Source organism: Ctenopharyngodon idella, chromosome 22 (assembly GCF_019924925.1).
Source record: "Ctenopharyngodon idella isolate HZGC_01 chromosome 22, HZGC01, whole genome shotgun sequence".
Lineage (NCBI taxonomy): Eukaryota > Metazoa > Chordata > Actinopteri > Cypriniformes > Xenocyprididae > Ctenopharyngodon > Ctenopharyngodon idella.
In genome coordinates, this window is record NC_067241.1 from 25,562,776 (window position 1) to 25,576,901 (window position 14,126).

At 42.1% G+C, this 14,126-nt stretch overlaps 1 protein-coding gene across 2 annotated transcripts in view; it reads left to right on the forward strand.

Moving 5' to 3' along the window:
• Nucleotides 1-14,126, forward strand: part of tns2a (tensin 2a) — a 64,808-nt gene that overhangs the window by 42,247 nt on the left and 8,435 nt on the right. For both annotated transcript variants that reach the window (XM_051879312.1, XM_051879313.1), the window contains exons 4-20: nucleotides 1,041-1,079; nucleotides 2,163-2,201; nucleotides 2,691-2,740; nucleotides 3,743-3,926; nucleotides 4,017-4,067; nucleotides 4,184-4,306; nucleotides 4,885-4,949; nucleotides 6,096-6,179; nucleotides 6,284-6,396; nucleotides 6,591-6,651; nucleotides 8,165-8,240; nucleotides 8,471-8,600; nucleotides 9,118-9,183; nucleotides 9,388-9,504; nucleotides 10,022-11,467; nucleotides 11,640-11,799; nucleotides 11,935-12,923. In XM_051879312.1, the coding sequence (XP_051735272.1) occupies nucleotides 1,041-1,079; nucleotides 2,163-2,201; nucleotides 2,691-2,740; nucleotides 3,743-3,926; nucleotides 4,017-4,067; nucleotides 4,184-4,306; nucleotides 4,885-4,949; nucleotides 6,096-6,179; nucleotides 6,284-6,396; nucleotides 6,591-6,651; nucleotides 8,165-8,240; nucleotides 8,471-8,600; nucleotides 9,118-9,183; nucleotides 9,388-9,504; nucleotides 10,022-11,467; nucleotides 11,640-11,799; nucleotides 11,935-12,923 (3,793 nt within the window). The remainder of the gene's footprint in view (nucleotides 1-1,040; nucleotides 1,080-2,162; nucleotides 2,202-2,690; nucleotides 2,741-3,742; nucleotides 3,927-4,016; nucleotides 4,068-4,183; nucleotides 4,307-4,884; nucleotides 4,950-6,095; nucleotides 6,180-6,283; nucleotides 6,397-6,590; nucleotides 6,652-8,164; nucleotides 8,241-8,470; nucleotides 8,601-9,117; nucleotides 9,184-9,387; nucleotides 9,505-10,021; nucleotides 11,468-11,639; nucleotides 11,800-11,934; nucleotides 12,924-14,126) is intronic.

Sequence of the window (14,126 nt, forward strand, 5' to 3'; positions counted from 1 at the left end):
CTTAAAAAAGGCATAATAGGGGCACTTTAAGGACACGCCCACTAGTGCAGGATAAGTCATCAGTATTTTTCTGTCCGATTTTGGTCTTTTTTTAAATCTAATTACTTTTGGACTATGCTAGCATTTAGTTAAATTATCATATAGATGACTCCAAATAGACATGCTAAAATCCGCAAAACTCCTATTTTGATTTCATTGGGATTTAAGGACACAGACGCATCTCCATCATGTATTTTTGGAGACACAAAACACCCAAACAATCAAGTCCCTCCATCCTCCAGTGCCTCATAAGTTATGTTTCATTGTCTTGTTGAACAAAAACATACAATCTTTTAATAACTCTCTATCTCACTCCCTAGACTCACACATACACGCACACACACACACACACACACACACACACACTCACAGTCGTAGGTCAAGGCTAGTGTAGCGTCTGTGTTCTTCAGAGTGACTTCTCCCTGCCTCAGCCCTTTTCCTGTGGCCAAACAAACGGCAGGATTGGGCAGGGGATCGGATGTGCAGGGAGGGGGAGCGCTTCATGTTACGTAAGCGTAAATGTCAGCACACACACACACGTTTTCCCTCCTGCGACACTAATGGTGCCTCCGCCCCCTTTACCCCATAAGGCAAAACATGTAGACATGTAAACATGGTGTGTGTCTGTTTGGGTGTGTAAGAGTTGTCATGTACATACTGTGCCACAATTTATGTTGTTGTGTCCTGTTATTTTGTACGAGATCTTCAGAGAGGAATGTGCATACTAATGTGTTTGGTTACTGCCCATGACCCACAATCCCTTGCATCTCACTTCTTCAGTCTCAGTGTTATCAGCAGATAGTTTGCTTATCTGTTGCTTTGGGGAAGCATTTCCTTCTCCCCATCTCAACAGATCCCTCTTCACCACTCCCTTCCCCTCGTCCCAGGGCAAATGGATGAAGCTGGGAAAGACGACAGGATTATGAGTGAATGTATCTGTGTTGGACGGTGGAGGAGATGCAGAATTTGGGTTTGAGTCATGTTCCTTTTCTCTGTTTCAGATCAACACAGCCTGCATCCCAGCGCAGCCCTCCGAACTGGTAAGACTCGGTTTCTATTTTTCATATTTTGCTTTTATCTGTGGTCATTTATCATATTTGTTCTTTTTTCTTCCATTTATACCAGAAGGATAAATGGAGTAATGAGTGACCCACTCACTGGCTCACTCATTATTCACTTCCTTGTTTATTTACTCATTCATTTACTCACTTTTTCACTCCCTTTTTCATTCATACTGTCATTTGCTCACTTGGTAGTGGTAAAAAGTGGTAAAGATTATTTTTCTGGTATCCTTTATGTTTGGAAAGCATGAACAAATAAGAGTCTCTTACGCTCACCAAGGCTGCATTTGTTTGAGGAAAAATACAGTAAAACAGTAATATTGTGAAATATTATCACAATATAAAATAACTGTTTTCATTTTTTTTTTTTTAAATATTATAACATGTAATTTATTCCTGTGATCAAAGCTGAATTTTCAGCATCATTACTACAGTCTTCAGTGTCACATTGTCCTTCAGAAATCATTCTAATATGATGATTTGCTTGATTTGCTTATTATTATCAATGTTGAAAACAGTTGTGCTGCTTAATATTTTTGTGGAAACTGTGATACAATGTTTTTTTTTTTTCAGAATTTTTTTTTTATGAATAGAAAGTTCAAAAGAACAGCATTTATTTGAAACAGAAATCTTTTGTAACATTACAAATGTCTTTACTGTCACTTTTGATCAATTTAATGCAGCCTTGTTGTCGAATAAAAGTATGAATGTCTTTAATAAGCATCTTACTGACCCCAAACTTTGAATTGTATCATGTAATGTATATAATCATCAATTATTGTGTGTTTGGTGTCCTAAAACCCAGGGAAACTTTAACTTTCATTAGTGTGTAATTATTTAGGTTGTTAGTTTGTTTAATTCTTTTCATTTAGTTTAGGTGTGTTGATATGATCAAGGATGTTTTGTACTTTTTTGAGGGGTCATCAGTTGCACTCAGGGTTCAGATAAGACATAAATATTGCATGATGATTCTGGAAGTAATGAATGTAAAATATGGTACATTTTTGTGTTGTTACTCTGTTTATATATATATATCTATATCTATGTTCTCATCTGCTGCAGCGAAGGGGAACATCCTCCTCTAGACACATTCAGCATCTGGTAAGAACTTTCTCTCTCACTAACTGACACATGGCTCTTGCTCTAGATCAGGGATTCACAAACTTTTTGGTCAACCCCTTTGACCTTTTAAGATATAAGATGGGAACCAAAATTGGCACCATAATTATTTTATTTAATTTTATTATTTATTTATTTTTTAGCTCGTGGTGGCTTTGAATCAAGTTCACAGTTTAATCAGAACCATTAGACTCCACTGTCTCAAGAATAAGTTCTCCTCTTTTTTATTTTTTTATTTTAATTTTTTTATTTTGCTGTTGGGCCTCAGACAGTGCTTCAGTTCTTAGTTTACATATCGCACATATGCATCTCCTTAAGAGAAGAACAAATATTAAGAGGAAAAATGGTTTAAATAAACAGAAAAGACAATCTTTTGTACCAAGAGTTTGCACAGTCATCTAGACAAAAGAAGTTTATTGAAGTTATTGTTACCAAATACAATGATATAATCTTATTTTTTCCTTTTTCCAGGGCTCGACCAAGTCTCTGACCTACACTAAACAGAGAAACACTCTCCCGAGGTATGTTTGTCTGAAAAGAATCAAAGCTTTTAAAGCATCAAATCTCAAACCATGAAGTTCAGTGATCGCTGCAGGATTGTTTGAAAATGCTTAAGTTCTGAGACTTTATTTCCTCTGCTAATCTCTACTTATCTCAGATAAGTTACCTCATCTCAGCAGGGTTTTATTCCCTTTGGATTTGATGTGAAAAGTCAAAAATTCCTTTTGGCCGCAGTGTGGTGAGGAGCAGAGAGCTAAACTGTGTCAGGGTGCGTGGTTAGTTCAGCTGCACACCATTGACAGCTCAGCTGTGTCCAATCAAACACAACTCTCAGAACAAACTCTAGTTATCCAATAAAATAACATTTACTGGACGTCACATCATTCTTCATGATGATTTTAGTGGTTTTGCTTTGGAGAAGCTTTGTTTCTTCATAGGGATGGATGGATGGATGGATGGATGGATGGGTGGGTAGGTAGGCTGGTTGGTGGATGGATGGATGGATGGATGGGTGGGTGGGTAGGTAGGCTGGTTGGTGGATGGATGGATGGATGGATGGATGGGTAGGCTGGTTGGTGGATGGATGGATGGTTGGATTTGGTGGGTGGATTGATTGATTGATTGATTGATTGATTGATTGATTGATTGATTGATTGATTGATTGATTGATGATGGATGGATGGATGGATGGATGGATGGATGGATGGATGTGTAGGCTGGTTGGTGGATGGATGGATGGGTGGATGGATGGGTAGGTAGGTAGGTAGGCTGGTTGGTGGATGGATGGATGGGTTGGTAGGTAGGCTGGTTGGTGGATGGATGAATGGATGGATGGGTAGGTAGGTAGGAAGGTAGGCTGGTTAGACATCTTGATCAATCTGAGTGGTGCTAGTACTGTACATCATCTTGGACCAAGAACAAGACTTGTGAAGTTTTGTGGCTTTAGTTCATGTCTGTTAGCTTTTCAAGTAATTTCCCAGGATCTTTAAGCTGGTGTGATCAGGTTTTCCCTTCTCTCACAGGAGCTTCAGTGTGGATCGGGTGATGGACAGAGTGATGGAGAGGCACTATGATTTCGACCTCACATACATCACAGAGAGGATCATCTCTGTCTTTTTTCCTCCTCTGCTGGAAGAACAGCGGTACCGCCTCAACCTCAGGGAGGTGGCAGCCATGCTCAAGTCCAAACACCAGGACAAGTTTCTGGTACGTGTACAGTATTTACTGTATGTCTGCATCTGAGGGAAGCTTGTGTTAGGGGCATTTTCATTGTTCTGGTCCATTTTTGTCCAACAGTTATTCAATCTGTCTGAGCGAAGGCATGATATCAGCCGTTTAAACCCAAAGGTAAGGCTCAGTTTTTATGACTTTATGTGTTTCTATCACTAGTTGCTTTGCGGTTGAACTTTTAAAGACCCGATAACACCAGCCAAGATTAAAAAGCCTCTCTCTCTCTCCCTCAGGTTCATGACTTCGGTTGGCCAGACATGCACGCTCCTCCACTGGATAAGATCTGTGCCATGTGCAAAGCCATGGAGAAATGGCTGAACTCCGACCCCCAGCATGTGGTCGTTCTGCACTGTAAGGTTAGAGGTCATAGTAGTCTTTGGACAGTTCATGTCAGGGTCACAGGCATTGACAGAGTACTAAAGGGACCACCCTGTAGAGAATCACCACAGATGATAACATGAAGCCAGACCTCAGAGGATGTCTGGTTTGACACGCTTTTAGTTTGTGTGAGATTAAGAGACGAGAAAGCAGTGATATATATAAAAGTTTGTATACTCAAAAGTCTGAGACCACATTGAAATTCTGCGATTGAAACCCTAACATTTTAAATCAACGAAATGTACAGATGGTCAGATGTTTTTCTTCCATTGAAGCTCAAGTTGCTCTTTGGATCATCACCATCAGGTTTTACGCAAACTTGCTGTCATTAAAGCAAACGAGAACATGCCAAAAGACATTCCAAAATTCATGTTTAATTTTCAAATTAGCTTTAACTCAAATTGTTTGTCTTTTCAGTAGTGGTCTCAGACTTTTGTACCGACTGTACGAGAGTGTTCAAAATCTGATTCCCTGATTGTCTTCTTTATTTGGAACAGATTTTAAGTGTAAATCCTATCTGTAGCAGTTGTGCTAATTAGTATTAATTGTTTTTCAGGGCAACAAAGGAAAGACAGGTGTTATCATTGCTGCCTACATGCATTACAGCAAGATATCAGCAGGGTAAGTTAATCCGTTCTACATTTAGATCAGTGGTTCTTAACCAGGGGACTGGAGCCCACTTGGCGGCCTGAGCAAACTTCCAATAAAACGATGCAATTTATTTATTTGTTATTTTTAAAATAATCTAACTGAATTAAAAAAAGCAAACAATGTAATGGAAAAAATGTAAACTGCAATCATATTTCCTTTTCCTTTTTGCTGTTTTTATTGAAGGACATGCAGTTCTTGAAATTTTTGGAATGTATTGTGGTTGGTAAATTTAAAATATCTCCCAGTTTGTATTAATAAAAAAGTTTGAAAACAAGGAGCTTTGTCATACGTAATTATAGCGGAAATACCGGACAAATATTTTAGCCTATATGGGGGGCCTTTGAGTTAATAGGGTTGAGAACCACTGATTTAAATTTGTCTGATTTTAATTTGAATACCTAGTGAATAAAAATGAGAGTTTTGTGGCTTTTAAGGCCAATTCACACAGCACCGACAGCAGACCAATGTCGACAGTCTCCAGATTACAGTATTTGTGTCATGACAAATCTGGAGAGATTGGTATGGTAATAGAGATTGGCATGGTTATGGATATGGCAATGTTAATGTATTTCGTCTTGACGGAATAGATCTGTTACGCTTCTGCTGCTGCAGAGCAAGTACCGAGACTTGCTACTGCCAATACATTCACAGACATTGCTGTGAGCATGTAAGACATGCTGCTGCTGCTGCACATGTAACATACATGAATTAACCACAGTAGCAGATCTATACAGGTGGAGCTGGGGAAGGAGGAGGGTTTCTGAAAGCACGCTACAGACTGCTAACAGCAAACACTGCCTCTATTTGTTTGAATGTTGAGCCGCAGCTCATTGGCCGCTGATGCAACCAATCATCTGTGCTATGTAGATAATGACGTGATTGCTACCAAATGAGTTAAAGACCTATCAGCCTGCGCCATCTAGAGTTTCATGCCTGAACTAATCTGACAAAACCCCATGAAGTGCCTGTTGCCATCTATTGGTGTCTGTCGGTGCAGTGTGAATTGGCCTTTAGGCCATATCAAATAGCTTAAATAGGTGATAAAATTTAGAATTTTTGTTGTATGTCTTTGGTGTGGTTTTTCTCTTATGTCTTCAACTTCATTTGTGCACACAGGGCAGATCAGGCCCTCAGCACATTGGCCATGAGGAAGTTTTGTGAAGATAAAGTGTCGTCTTCTCTCCAGCCCTCTCAGAACAGGTACATCTTTCCTGTTTTTTTGTCTTTGTTGATTCTTTATTGACTATTATTGACTTGCTCTTCACATACTTTTTTTCAATTAACATTGATGTCTTTCTCTGCAGGTATATCTATTACTTTGGAGGGCTGCTCTCAGGGGCCATCAAAATGAACAGCAGTCCTCTCTTCCTCCATCAGGTCCTCATTCCTACCATCCCCAACTTCCAGGAAGATGGAGGTGAGTGAATGTTTTCATGGCTCGATGAGGTCATTTGTGTCTATGAGTGTATATTCATTTGTTAAGCGAAACCTCCTTCACATTCACACACACATTTCAAGTTTGTTTTAATCTTTCGCAGTGGAGGAGAGACGCTCAGAGGGAGTTTGCCAAATCCTCCTTCATATCTCACTTTTTCCTCACTCTCTTGACAGGTTTCTTCCCTTTCCTGAAGATCTATCAGTCCATGCAGCTCGTCTACACTTCTGGCATATAGTGAGTGAGGATCTATTGGAGACGTTCACATAATTTAAAGCATAATTAGAGGTGTTTGCTAGGAGAAATATTATAATTACTGCTGCTTAATACTTAGGGGCTTGTTCAAATCATTAATCCTAAGTATAAAAAATTTGGTACGTAGCATGTGCTATACAGGCATGAATGATGCCTCGAATTTTGTAGTTTCTTGAAGAGGTTTGCTGCAACTTTTCTAAGCAATCAGACTTAAGATTTTCACCTGGTGGTGAAAAATCCCATAGACGTGCATTATAGGAGGGCCCTGGCCATATCTGGAGGCCAGAATATCATAGAGACCCTGGGGGTGGGCTGTTATTAATTTAGTAAGCAACCAACCAGAAAGCACTAGCAACACCCTAGCCACCATCCAGAATACCATTACAAAACCTTAGAAACCACCTAGAATGCCCTAGCAACCTCCCAGAAAACCATAGCAACCATCCACAATGCCATAGCAACAACCTAACACCCTATCAACCATCCACAATGACCTAGTAACACCTTATCAACTGCATGAAAACAATTTAAAACCACTCAGAACACCTTAGCAACTGCATAGCAACACCATGGCAACACCCTACACAAGCAACCATCAAATAACCACCCAGAATGCCCTAGCAACCTTCAGAACATCCTAACAACCACACAGAAAGCCCTAGCAACACCCTAGCCACCATCCAGAATACCCTAACACCTTAGCAACCACCTATAATGCCCTAGCAACCTCCCAGAAAACCATAACAACCATCCACAATGCCCTAGCAACAACCTCTATCCCTATCAACCATCCACATTGCCCTAGCAACACCTTATCAACTGCATGAAAACAATTTAAAACCACTCAGAACACCTTAGCAACTGCATAGCAACACCATGGCAACACCCTACACAAGCAACCATCTAATAACCACCCAGAATGCCCTAGCAACCTTCAGAACATCCTAACAACCACCCAGAAAGCCCTAACAACACCCTAGCCACCATCCAGAATACCCTAACAACACCTTAGCAACCACCCAGAATGCCCTAACAACCTCCCAGAAAACCATAGCAACCATCCACAATGCCATAGCAACACCCTAACACCCTATCAGCCATCCACAATGCCCTAGCAAAACCTTATCAGCTGCATGAAAACAATTTAAAACAACTCAGAATACCTTAGCAACTGCATAGCAACACCATGGCAACAACCTATACAAGCAAGCAACCATCTAACAACCACACAGAAAGCCCTAGCAACACCCTAGCCACCATCCAGAATACCCTAACAACACCTTAGCAGCCACCCAGAATGTCCTAGCAACCTCCCCACCACTTAACACCCTAGCACTGAATGAAAACAAGTTCAATTCACTTCAAACACCTTAGTAACTGCATAGTAACACTATGACAGCAGCCTAAAATCACTAAAGGTGTTAACACTTGTTTTTAGTTTTTTTTTTTTTTTCAAATCTAGTTTAAAGAGTATATATGTTTATGTTTTTTGTAGTGATCTGCAGGGCTCTGGGAGCAGACGGCTGATTGTTACTATTGAGCCTGCACTGCTGCTGAAAGGAGACATCATGGTATGTGGGGCTGTTTTTATCTGACTCTGATATATTACAACTGTCAAAACCATAGACATTTCCATCTCTCTTTTTTTTTTTTTTTTACAGGTATAGTTTAGTTTAATTACGGTTATAACTTATGTTGTCATTTTGCTTTTATTTATTTACTTTTTTTCATTTCCATCTCTTTAATATCCTTCTCTTGCTCTCTGCCACTTTTATGGTCTCTCTTTCTGTCTGTCCTATAGGTGAAGTGTTATCACAGACGGGTTCAGTCTGCTGAGAGGGACTCTGTGTTTCGACTGCAGTTTCATACATGCACCATTCATGGAGCTCAGCTCTGGTTTGGCAAAGGGGAACTGGATGAAGCTTGTTCAGGTACGCTTTTAGTGGAACAAGCCAAGAGTCAGATGCCAAACTCATATATTTTCACAATAAAACCAGAGCTGTCTGTCCAACTCTGACCGCCTTGAGCTGAAATGGCCTTGGGATATCAGCTGAGCCTTTATTTTTATGGTGTGCTTTTTTATTTCAGTGGTCTGTGTTCTTTTAGCTGTGCTGTAAATTATCGCCCTCATTCCCGCTGGGTAACACCTGCGCACCACAGCTGTGTAATTGAGATGAGATACAGATTTTCACGTGATAATAGATTCTCTATGGGTTTTACATACGAGCATGGGAGGCAACTTCAATTGCTTGTAAAACTCTGGGAAAATTCCTGGATATTAATCATTGTTATAATCAAAAACATATTAATGTAGTGTGTAGTTTAGAGAGGATATTATATACTAATATGAATTTACAAATCCCATTATTAATGACAAATATTATTAGCTGGAAAGGGTCCTCTGTCTTCCTAATGACGAACACTCTCAATTCCCACTGTTTCCTGTAGATGACAAATTTCCCTCCGATGCCACAGTGGAGTTTGTATTTTCATCTGGGCCTGAGAAAATCAAAGGTAACTTTATCTGCAGTTTGATTAAGGTTTTAAGTCTTACTAACTGCTTAATTGCCATTTTAGGGACCATGAAATTGTTTGACAAACACAATTTTCTTTCCTGAGCTGACACACAGTATTTCCAATTGAAACAGCAGGGCCCAACAAGTCATGTGTTTTTTAACTGTGTTATAATGCAGACATTCTTGTGTGTGTGTGATTCAGGGAGAGTGACCCAGAGAAATGATCCATCTGTCAGCGTGGACTATAACACGAATGATCCGGTGGTGCGCTGGGACTCTTATGAGAACTTCAATCAGAGACATCAGGACAGCCTAGAGGGTAAAACATTAATTCTTACAACCACACGCTGGTGTTTATTCAATCCTTCAGAGTGAACATACTGTAGATAGTAGATGGGACTTTTCTTTTTTCTTTTGAAATAAAAGAGGTTGATGCTATGTAGACATACAGTACATTTAGCCAGAGCACTAATAAAGTAATGCTGAAAATTCAGCTTTGCCATCATCACAGGAATAAATAAATAGAAAACAGTTATTTTAAATTGTAATCACATTTCACAATATTTGTTTTTACTGTATTTTGATCAAATAAATGCCACATTGGTGAGCATTAAAAGCATAAAAAAAATCTTACCGACCTCAAACATTTGAATAGTAGTGTACGTACCTTAAAGGTACAGTTGCAAAAACAGCCTGTTTAATTCTAAAGTTCAGAGAGAGGAGGGAACTGAAGGAATGAAATTAAATTATGACTGTTTTAGCTGCAAGAAACCTTGATTAATAATATAAGTGGGCTTTAGGGAAATATAAAACTGTTCTTTTGTACATCCCTTCAGATATTGCACACACACGTGGACCTCTAGATGGCAGTCTGTACGCACAAGTTAAAAAGCGCCGCGCTGCTGGCTCCACCTCCCTGCCATCCACCAATGGGAGCCCTACAAGGAGCTCTGATGAAAGGCCAAGTCAGCTTCTGTCTGTCAGCACTGATTCTGGACACTCATCTGTCCCACCTGACCGGCTCGATGAACCAACTCGACCGGCCCCGCCTACTCAGCAAGAGAGAGAGGATCTTGAGCGTCTACTGGGTGGGATTGAAGGTGATGGAGGGAGAGATCGTGACCGAGAGACAGCCATTTTGGATGACGGCGATTCCTTGCCACCTGAAAGGACTGGGTCACTGAGGTTAGGTCGTTCATGCTCATGCCGGGTGGGCTACCGATCCCAGCGTTGTGCCGAGCCTGGATGCGATGGACTCCACCACTTATCAAATGGTTATTGCCTTGATCGTCCCACCACTAGTAATGGACACACAGGGACTCCTTCTTCAGGTATGCCATCCGTCATTGGGCTATGCCAACACCACAGTGCCCATCCTCACCAATCCCTGCCGCCTCCAGACCTGCTCTGGGACCGGCAACAAGGTCCACAGCACTACCTTCATCGCACTTGCTCAGAGGGACCATCACGCCACCTGTATCCATATCCGTCCCAAGAGATCAGCCCCCATCCTCATAGTCTGTCTCCCCGACTACTCTGCAGGGCGGATGAGTACATTCCATACCATCACCATAACCATCCACCTCACCCCAAACCCAGCGGCCCCTATCACGATGTCATGATGGTAGATGGCCTAGTGACGCCCGCCTGCCCCTGTCGGGACTGCTGTCTACGACGAGAAGATTTCCACACCCTCCGTTTAGACAGAGAGGAGGCAATACACTGGGAGAGGGAGGCAGAGCTTCACCGGGACACAGGGTTAAGACGGGGCAGAGAGGCTGATATGCCAAGAGGGGCGGAGATATGGGATCGGGAAGCAGGGCTAAGGAGGGGACGAGAAATGTCTCTCCACTGGGACAGAGATCGAGAAGCAGAACTACAGTGGGAGAGAGAACGAGAGGCAGAATACTGGCACAGAAGGACCGCCGTATCCCCCTACGGGCCCCACGGTCATGAATTACCTGCATTTAACTTCGATCCCCTCCCTGCAGGCCATCCCGCATACCCCGAACCCTCCCGGTCGCACTCTCATTCCCATCTGGATCTCAAATACAGCAGCAGCTCCAGTGGGTACCAGACACCACACCAGACGTGCCCCTGCTCCCCTTACCAGCCGTCACCCTCAGAGAGCCGTGGATACGCCTCAGGTTACCAGTCTGAGTCCACGTCTCCTCTTCCACCTCCCTCCGCCTCCTGCCCTGGCCCAGTGCACCATGCCAGCGGACCTTCAGAGAACCCAACAGATCCCCATCCTCAGCAGTACCCCTCTGGCACAAATACAGGTGAAAATTGTCTTGACAGCAACAATTAAAGTCTTTTATTACATTATATTGGACTACCATTGAAATTTGAAGCTTTTGCAAACATGTTTTGGGTCATCTTGTAAATGTGTATACATCTGCATTCAATTTCATCTTTGTATGCTAAAATTTGTTTGTATGCCATCCCTATCAGATTGCCCTGGTGCAGACAGCATAGGCTGGCGTAGTCACATTACCCATGGTTCCCTGCGGCGGACACATCGAGATCCACATGCTCCATGTTCAACACCCTCTGATATTTCAGGACCTCCAACACCAGTCCACACAAGCAGCCCTTTGCGAACGCAGGAGAGGTAACAAGCTCCTGCATTTATCAGTAGATTTGAGTAGCTGTTGGAGCAGGGTTGGAACTACGGTCTACCACTGCAGTAGATGAATATGTTATCTTCTGACTTTAATACTCTATTAATTTCCTCTTCCTTTTTTAGTCCAAGCCTGAGTGTCCGAGAGTACGACTCAAGAGAGGTGAACAGTGAAAACAGTTTGGCCCACTCCCTCAACAGGCCACACCCACCTGCCCTACAGAATACCAGTCCAGAGTCTCGGCAACCTATACTGTCTTCCAATCAAGAGATTGCTGAGATACACCCTTTTCCTTCCACACCCACCACTGCCCAACAACCCTCCCCCCATTCCCCGCCTACGACACCTCCCACCCCACAAATCTCAGCAGAAAACCCCACCCCCTTAATATCTCCATCAGAATCCACCCAACCACAGACAAACTGCTCACCTACTGCTGCTACAGTGCCACCCACAGGGGAAATGGTACCACTGTCAACCGAGACTGCTAAACCAGCACGTTCACCACGTCCCTCCTCCCCCATCTCAACTGAGTCCATCCCAGCTCACTTGCAGACTAATGGAGTATCACCATCTCCAGAGCCAGATGTCCCTAAACCTGCTTCTTCTGCCCCTGCGTCTCCTCAGCCACCCACTGGTGACCACGAGAGTTCTTCCTCCCCTGAACCCCCAGTACCTGGATTTGCGACCCTGGGCAGGAAGCTGATGTTGGGCTCTGAAACCTCACTTCTTACAGGACACAGTATGGACGGCAGCCCCAACTCCACTCCTACCTTCCCTATCTCTCCAGCCTGTTGCACCCCATCTCCTCCACCAGGCTCTTACTCAGGATGCCCAGCCGCTTCTGTCCCACAGCCTCCTCTCCCTGAGAAACGCCGCCCTTCCGGGCAACCAGGCTCACCCAGTGGGAGATCTGGAACGCTGAGGGCGTCCATGAGTCATCAGCCCTCTGGGCAGCACCACGTTACATTCTCACCTTCAGTAGGAGAGCTGACCATGCCTGCTGGGCAGGGAGAAGTTGTTGTGGAGGGTGAGATGGGCAGCCGTGTCAGTGTAAAATTTGTGCAGGACAGCTCTCGGTTTTGGTATAAACCTGGCATCTCCAGAGAGCAAGGTAAGACAACCACTGTGGTTCTTTTATTTAACTATATGAAACTATATGCAGTTTAGAGGTATCTTCTTAAAGGGTTAGTTCACCCAAAAATGAAAATTCTGTCATTAATTACTCACCCTTATGTCGTTCTAAACCCGTAAGACCTTCGTTCATCTTTGGAACACAAATTAAGATATTTTTGATAAAATCTGATGGCTCAGTGAGGCCTGCACTGCCAGCAATAACACTCCCTTTTTCATTGCCCAGAAAAGCTACTAAAAACATATTTAAAACAGTTCATGTGACAACAGTGGTTCAACCTTAATATTATAAAGCGACGAGAATGCTTTTTGTGCGCCAAAAATAACGTGATTTCAGTAAACGAGTCTTTGTTACGTCATAAGTGCTTTGAAACTTCAATGGTTCACGTGACTTTGGCAGTTTGATACAAGCTCCGAAACACTGAATCGAAACAAAAGATTCGTAAAGCTTTGAAGCTTCTTGAAGCTGAAAAAGGGAGTGTTATTGCTGGCAATGCAGGCCTTACTGAGCCATCGGATTTTATCAAAAAAATCTTAATTTGTGTTCTGAAGATGAATGAAGGTCTTACGGGTGTGGAACGACATGAGAGTGAGTAATTAATGACAGAATTTTCATTTTTGGGTGAACTAACCCTTTAATGAGTTGCTGATTAGGGCTGGGTAAAAATATGTATTTTCCAATTAATCTTAATTTAAACATCTCAATTCATAGAGTTAAAGGGAAGTTTAATGCAAAATAATGGCATGAAATTTCTTTAGTTTGAGTTGCCCTTGTGGGCTTATGACTTATGGTTCATTTTAGTGAATCAAAAACACACAATGCAACCAATGTTATCTGATTCACTTATAAATGACTCTTATGAACTTTTTTTTTTTTTTTTTTTTTTTTGAGATTTATCACAATAACTGAGGAAGAATTTCTTTCATATGTACATTATTACAAAAAATATACCCAAATGAATCAGAATCGAATCAGATTTGAATCACAAAGTCTCAGTAAGTGTGTAATAATACCCAGAACTACTGCTGTTTGCTGTAGATCTTTGCATAAACAGTTTTGCTTGTGTAAATGCAGCCATGTCTTATTAGTGGCCCTTGTAATTTTCTTAACCCTAAGTATGAGTAGTACTAATAGTGATGTTTACTGTTGTGCTGTAGTGTTTTTACATGTGCAGCAACAGAT